Genomic DNA, 8108 nt, shown 5'->3' on the forward strand with positions numbered 1-8108 from the left:
AAAGATGCTGACGTTAATTAAATAGAGATGCTGTAAAGTGGATACTAAAGCAAGTCTTTTTCTATAGATGTTATATTGGAATACCAATCTCTGAAATTGTTAAGCAAAAGGTGTTAACTTGATTTCATAATATCAATAGTTATTATGGAAAAATTAAACACTTCTTCAAACGCATCATCAATTAGCTGGTTATCTGATTGGGTAAGAATTTTTTCCTTCATATATCAGTCAAGTGACATAGTTCTAATTATATACACAAATGAACTGAGTTTAATTGTATGAATGATTTTTATACGGTTGTCATTTTTTAATTTTTTAATTTCAGCTATTTGAAGAAAATGAAATAGAGGGTTGTAATTTGTTTCAACAATGCGAACAAAACTTGTATGGTGAAGAAGAGTTTCTTTCACATGACATAGCAAGTATTTTTCAACAAGAGGAAAATTTGCAACATCAACCATTGTTACCTTTTGAAAGTTATTCTTCTTGTCCTTTGGAAACAAATTTGGAAAGAGACAACAAGAAGTTGAAAACGAACACCACTTTGCATGAAGTTGTTCCATTGTCACAAACACAACTACCTCAAAATCAAGAAGGGTCATTGCAAAAGCAAAACGTTGTTGAAACTAAAAATACAGAAAGACAAGGGACTAAGAGGTCTGTTGCTTATGATCATCAAGACCGTATCATGGCGGAGAGAAAGAGAAGAGAAAAACTCAGTCAGTGCTTGATTACTCTAGCTGCTCTTATTCCTGGCTTGAAGAAGGTATGTTGCTCTCGGATCTCATTGTCTCATTCATGGATTCTTCAAGGTTTTGTGATCGAGATTATTTTTTTATATAAATATTTTTTGTTCGGTAGAACTTTTAACCCAAAAAAACACGTAGCTCTAAAAAACAATCTAGAAGTTAGGTATACCTTTTATGTTTCGACATATATCATATATAGATATTAAGATTTATTTAAGATAGATCGATTTGGACACATGTTATTCTAACCTTTTAGACATGGGATCGAAACTACCGTTTGGACCATTATCACAATATGCATATAGTTATTAATTTTTGCATTTTTGGGACCAAACTTTATTCGGTATGTGTAGAAATAATTTTAATATGTTTGGTTGTTTTCGAGTATAATTGATTTTACTTGAAGCTATTTGTAGCTCTTGATTATAGAATTGATTTTTACGCACAAGTTTAAAATTTAACTCACTTTTACACGAATGTATCCACATATTAACTATTGCATCTTTAACTTATTTTTAGTCAAAATTATTTCACTCCAAATGAATTCTCATCACTACATAATCAAACATTGACTCCATCTATTTCAAATATTTGGCGATATGCTATTAATTTTAGTTTTAGAAACAACTAGCAACTAGTTAGCTATTAATTTTAGGACTTTCTAACATTTAATTAAACGTGATTATGTTGTAAATCAAATCAACAGACGGACAAGACTTCAGTCATAGGAGATGCTATCAAGCATGTGAAAGAGCTCCAAGAACGTTTGAGAGTATTAGAAGAACAGAACAAGAATAGTCTTATTGAATCTGTAGTGACGCTTAACAAATCGCAGCTAAGTTACAAGTCATGGAGTGATTATGGTTCTAAGGCTGCTAGTTCTATTAATGAAGATCTCCTCCACGTGGATGCCAAAATTTTGGACAAAAACGTGCTCATAAGGATCCAGTGCCAAAAGCAAAAGAGTTTTTTGCTTAATAAATTGGTTGAGATTCAAAAGCTCCATCTCTCTGTTGTTAATAGCAGCGTCCTAGCTATTGGGGATTCTATCCTTGACATAACAATCATTGCTCGGGTAAAGAAAAATATCAACTTATATATATATATATATATATATATATATATATATATATATATATATAGAGGACATATCTAGTGAGAATGGATTCTTTATATGAGAATGTGAGAATAGATTATGAGCCCTTAGATCAAATGAGATTTATAGAGTTAATTTTTTTTTTTTTGAACAATCCAGATGAAGTTAATTGTTGGAAATGGTGAGCAGATGAAGATGAAGCGGTGGGGAAGAATTAAAAGAAATGATAGAGTAGAGAGAGGCTTATGTGTTGTAAAATGAAACTTTTTAATCTCATCCGTTTAGTTTTAATCCAAAGGCTGGAAATTCATTCTCATATTCTCACATAAAATTATCATTCTCACATGATACATCCTCTATATATATATATATATATATATATATATATATATATATATATTATAATCAAATGTTCGTTGTAGTAAATTGTTGGAGTGGAAGAGGAAATTAGGGAAAAAAATGGGCTAGACCGGGTCGAACTTTGCAAGGCCTAAACCTGACATACTTCAAAAATTATAGGCTTGATTTTGACATATTACCCATCATAGGTTCACATTTAAGGTGTGGTCTGACCTTTTTAAAGGCATGATGAAGTATGAGAGCCTATTTAAAAACTTATTTTACACTAAGGCCTAGCAACACCTATAAACCTACTACTAAATATGCCAAATTTTATTAATGCAATCTTACGATTAAATAAGTCTACTATTAAATAATGCAATCTTACGATTGTCTAATCACACCAATATATGTGTTATTAAATAACCAAATCATATGAAGAATCAAGTTTATAAGAAAAAACTTCAACAATATTAATAATAGAAGATATATTATATATAAAACGTTGAATAGGTCGACCTGATGTGCTTAATAGGCTTTTTTGTAAGCTTTAGCTTGACCTATTTAATTAAATAGACTTTATAAAAAGCTTGAGCCTAGCCTTCTTATCAAACAAGGCGGTCGAGTTAGACTTTAAATAGGTTAGGTGCCAAGCCCTTGTTGGACGGCTTGACCTGGTCCCACCTCTAGAGGACATGTAATTAGTTTTGTATAGGAAATAGATATTATATTATAAGTTGATTTACAAAATTGTCCTTAATAAATGTTATGGTAAAGATAAATTAAACAATTGAAAGAATAGAGAATATATAATACTTCATCCGTTTCAAAATGAATGTCGTTTAAGGTTTTTACACACATATTAAGAAATACATTAATTAAAAGAAAGAGAGATGTTATTTTATTTTACTAAATTATCCTAATCAACTATTGGTTTGTTTTTCATTAAAGTAAAAATAATATTTTGAAAGTAGTGTATATAGTATTGATTGAAGGGTACAATTGAAAAGAAAAAGTTATTATTGCATTGGAAATTGCAAGTGACATTTATTTTGAAACAATTTTTTTTGACTAAAACGACACTCATTTGGAAACAGAGGGAGTAAATACTTAAGGATATAATAGAAAAAAACAAAATTAATGTTTCATTTGTATTGTAGGCCCTTGTCTGGTACTTGACCTAGTCCCATCTCTAGAGGAAATGTAATTAGTTTCGTATATATTTTTTTTTTTATAAGCAAGGAATGTGGACAAACATCAAGCGGTATCATCGACATCCCAACTAGGTTGGCACCCCGAGACACCTCCATCCTATGCCACCACAAAATTATATTATGTGTTGTTTTACAAAATTGTCCTTAATAAATGTTATGGTAAAGATAAATTAAACAATTGAAAGAAGAGAGAATAATAAATAGTTAAGGATATACTAATAGAAAAAATAACATTAATGCTTCATTGATATTGTAAAACAACATATAATTTGAGACAATTTTTTTTCTTCAAAACGACATACAATTTGAGACGGAGGGAGGAAAACAGATGTATGCTAAGGTCTTAAAGGTTAGTCTATTGGGGGCCAAAATTTCTAAGTTGTATAGAAATACCTTAGGTTGTCGGTTGAGAGTTAAAACCTTTTAAGGGATGACAATGAACCGAACCAACTCGAATATAGTTTGGAACTCGACTCGACAATTAACTCGTTGAGTTTGGTTCATGAACCAAATGAGCTGAACTTGAGCTATGCATAGTTCGGCTCGTTTGGTTCATGAGTAGACTCGATAATATATATGTGTGTGTGTGTGTGTGTGTATATATATATATATACATATATATATATATATATAGGGTTAATAGGCTTTTACCCCCTGTAATATAGACGACTTTTGGTTTTGCCCCCTGTAAATTTTTTTTTTTTAGATTCCGTCATTTTAAAATGAAGATTCTTCAGTTTTGCCTCCTGAGCCAGTTGAGTCAGCAGAATCTCCTACGTGGCACGCTACGTCAGCAGATTCTGTTGACGTGGCGCGCTGACTGTATAATTATTTTTATTTTTTATTGGGGTACATGTGGCATTTTTGATTTTTTTTTTTAAAAAATATTAAAAAATTCTGGAAAAATGAAAAATAATAAAAAATTGAAAAAAATATTAAAAAATTCTGGAAAATTGAAAAATTAATAAAAATGAAAAAAAATAAAAAATACCGAAAAATTTTAAAATTCTGGAAAAATTAATAAAAATAAAAAATGATTAAAAAAATAAAATAATCTAATAAAATGAAAAATAATGAAAAAGTTCTGAAAAAAATAAAAAAATTCTGGAAAAAATAAAATTTCGAAATTATGGAAAAATGAAGTTTTCGAAATTTTAAATTTGAATGAAATTCTGGAAATTCTCGAAAATAAAAATTCTGGAAAATAAATTTTAATGAAATTTTAAATTTTCGAAAATAAAAATGAATTTCTGGAAAATTATGGAAAAATGAAATTTTAATGAAAAATTTACGAAATTTTCGAATTTTTGAAATTTTCATTAGTATTTCTCAAAAATTTTCCGGGAATTTTTGTGTATTTATAAACCTAGAATAAGGGAAAAAATATGTGTATCTATAAACTGAGCTTAGGTTTTTTGTGTATTTTTCGAAATTTCGAAATTTTTTTTAGTATTTTTTTCTTGAATTTTTGTGTATTTATAAACCGGGAACTTTTGTGTATTTATAAACTGAGAATAAGGGAAAAAATGCACTGAAAAAACCTAAGCTCGACATATATACTAATCAAAATTTCAAAAAATACGAATGAAAATTTCAAAAATTTCATTTTTTTAAAAATGATTAATCTTTTTAATTTTTTTTGAAAATTTCAAAATTTTTTTAAATATTTTCCAGATTTTTTTTCTGAATTTTTTCATTATTTTTCATTTTATTAGATTATTTTATTTTTTTAATCATTTTTTATTTTTATTAATTTTTCCAGAATTTTTAAATTTTGTCAGATTTTTTTTATTTTCATTAATTTTTCCAGATTTTTTAAATTTTGTCCGTTTTTTTCAATTTTTTTCATTTTTATTAATTTTTCAATTTTCCAGAATTTTTTAATATTTTTTTTCCATTTTTTATTAATTTTTCATTTTTCCAGAATTTTTAAATATTTTTTTTATTAATTTTTCAATTTTCCAGAATTTTATAAAAAAAAAAATTAAGTTTTTTTAAAAAAAATAAAAAATGCCACGTGTACCCCTATAAAAAAATAAAAAATAAAAGGACGGAATCTGCTGACTCAACTGGCTCATGGGGCAAAACTGAAGAATCTTCATTTTACAAGGACGGAATCTAAAATTTTTTTTTTACGGGGGGCAAAACCAAAATTCGCCTATATTACAGGGGGTAAAAGCCTATTAACCATGTATATATATATATATATATATATATATATATATATATATATATATATATATATATATATATATAGAGGGTGTATCAAATGAGAGGAGTTTTATTATGAGAGATGAGAGGGTTAAATCCTAACCATTGGATTATTATTAATGGTTGAGATAAAATTTGAACACATGTGGTCTCTCCTCACTGTATCATTTGTCAGTGACTCCCTGGCTTCTCTCTTTTCAGGTTCTCTGTTTTTCCAGTTCTCCCTTTTCCTTGCATCACAACTCCTTGCAAAGAGGATTGTGTATTCATAAGAATTAAATTAGCAGATAATTCTAACGATAATTATTTCATAGAAGATGGTTAATCTAGATTTAAGAAATCAATATGATTATTCATCTAAAATCATTTCACCATGAGATCCTACTTCCCTTCTTTTAAATCCTCATGTTTCTCATAGCTTTGCAGTTATTTGATGATTCATACTGAATTGATTTAATTTATATTAAAAAGATTAACGGTGTAAATCTATAATTCCAACTTTTTTTTGTGTGATTCTTTTTATTTTGTTGAAATAGTTGATGCAACAATGTAGCCTTTGGCCACGTAAAGATTAATTCACCATGATCTGAAAAAGTATATAGAGGTTCATGAGAAACAAAGATATTCACATGTTTGCTTTCTTTTAAATTACTTATAAACATTAAATTTGAAAGATATATATATATATATATATATAATTTTCTTAAATCTTTTCTCTAGCTTTTTCTCAATATATCTAGAATGGGAGCCATTAATTTTCTTAATTCCTTTCTCTGGGATTTTCATTGTGTTTGGATATTTTTTTTTTTTTTTTTAAACAGGAACTAATGAAAATGAGTCGTGACTCATTTTTGCTCCACCCCATTGTTTGTTTTGTAAAACTTGGTTTCTATGTTCTTCACTTCTTTTTTCTATCCCCTTTTTTATGATGTTTTATTTCTTCATCTTGTCTAGTAAATAAACCAATACAATTACATCTATTTTATATGTTGGAAGATGGCTACTACCAAATTGAATCAGAAGGAAGAAAACTGATGGCGTATGAATTCACGGTTGTAAAGAGATACTAGTTGTTTCAAACATACAGAGTAGTAGTAGCTACTAGTCCCACATCGGCTATTTAGTTAACATTGAGAGATGTAAGAAACTATAAATAAAACAGTGCACTCCACAATTAAAATTTAGTAATGCATAGTACTGTCACTCACGGTAAGTGATATTTCACTTTTTCCAAAGTGATAACCATTTCCAAGACAGTTGAAAAACTTAATATTTTTTCCTTTCTGTAAATTTTCAAAGTTCACTTGCACACCCTCCAACCGAGTTGAACCTAACGAGCCGAATCGAGCTGTTCGTCAACTTTAAACGAGCCGAACTCGAGCTTAAAAAAAGATTCGTATCAAACTCGAGTCGAGATTCGAACCGAGCTAATTCTTACCGAGTCGAGCTCAGACGAGTTCGATTCGACTCGACTCATTTCCAACCCTAAGTACCGTTAATTAGAAAAGAAAAAGGTCAATATGAAACTTTCATTCTTCTATATGAAAAATGCGAAAAAGAATGATACTTCATGAGCTTATGCAATCGTTATTATAAATATAATACTCATTTTCATTTTCAGTACCAATTTTTATATTGGTTTGAGAAATGAATTAAGGCATGTGTTGCTTCCCTTTAATTATTTGAGAAAAAACTTACAGGTCCACACTATTTATTTATTGCAGAAAGAAACAGGATACAACTTGACCGAAAATGATCTTGTAAAAAGCGTACGCGCTGCTGTATTGAGATCCATGTCGTAACATGAACATGTAGTCCGGTCGATGAAATAATAATACTAAGATGTCATGGAGTATTTTCTTACCTCATTGGCATAGATAGCAGTGGTGTTTGAGTATCAGATTGGGAGTTTATACATTTGTGTTTTGCATAAGCTCCTAATTATTTGTGGTGTGGTTCGATCAAAGATTGTTGCTGATCATTCAAGCTTCTTGTATTTTGGTTGGTACTAGTAGGAGGTCTGCGCTTTTGTTTGAGGTTCAACAGCTACTTTTGTGGTTTTTGGACTCTTGTTCTATCTTTGTTTTGTCCTTGATTTGGGATGTATTTGTTATAGTTTTTGGATTTGTATCAAATGTCTTATGCCATTTCATCTTCCTTTCTTTAATATATTTTATTTTTGGCTTTTTCGAAAGAAAAAAAAAAAATCATAATCTGAATCAAATGCTATGGCAAATCCGAATCAACGAATATACATCATTCTCATCGCAAATCCGAACAAAAGTAGATTATATAATTTGAAGCCTTTGGTTTTCTTATTTAACAGCACTTTCACCTTCTGTTTCCTCCAACAGTTTCATCAACGAAACCCTCCATGACGTCACTCCTTCTCCGCCTCCGCCACTGCCACTAGCTTCCTCCGATACCCTCAATTGTCTCCCCTCAATTGCAGCAGTGTGGAACTGAAACTGAAAAACTCACTGCAGTTTGCATAGTTGG

The 8108-nt window shown here is 29.4% G+C and overlaps 1 protein-coding gene across 1 annotated transcript; it reads left to right on the plus strand.

Moving 5' to 3' along the window:
- LOC146919594 (transcription factor bHLH25-like) lies at positions 1-7761 on the plus strand. Its single transcript, XM_085713022.1, has 4 exons — positions 1-201; positions 326-766; positions 1456-1824; positions 7334-7761. The coding sequence occupies exons 1-4, from the start codon at positions 145-147 to the stop codon at positions 7409-7411; spliced, it is 945 nt and encodes a 314-aa protein (XP_085569148.1). The 5' UTR covers positions 1-144; the 3' UTR covers positions 7412-7761.
- The last annotated feature ends 347 nt before the right edge of the window (positions 7762-8108 follow it).

This window comes from Medicago sativa, chromosome 5, assembly GCF_051527215.1.
Source record: "Medicago sativa cultivar Bolivia chromosome 5, Bolivia_mono, whole genome shotgun sequence".
NCBI classification, from domain to species: domain Eukaryota; kingdom Viridiplantae; phylum Streptophyta; class Magnoliopsida; order Fabales; family Fabaceae; genus Medicago; species Medicago sativa.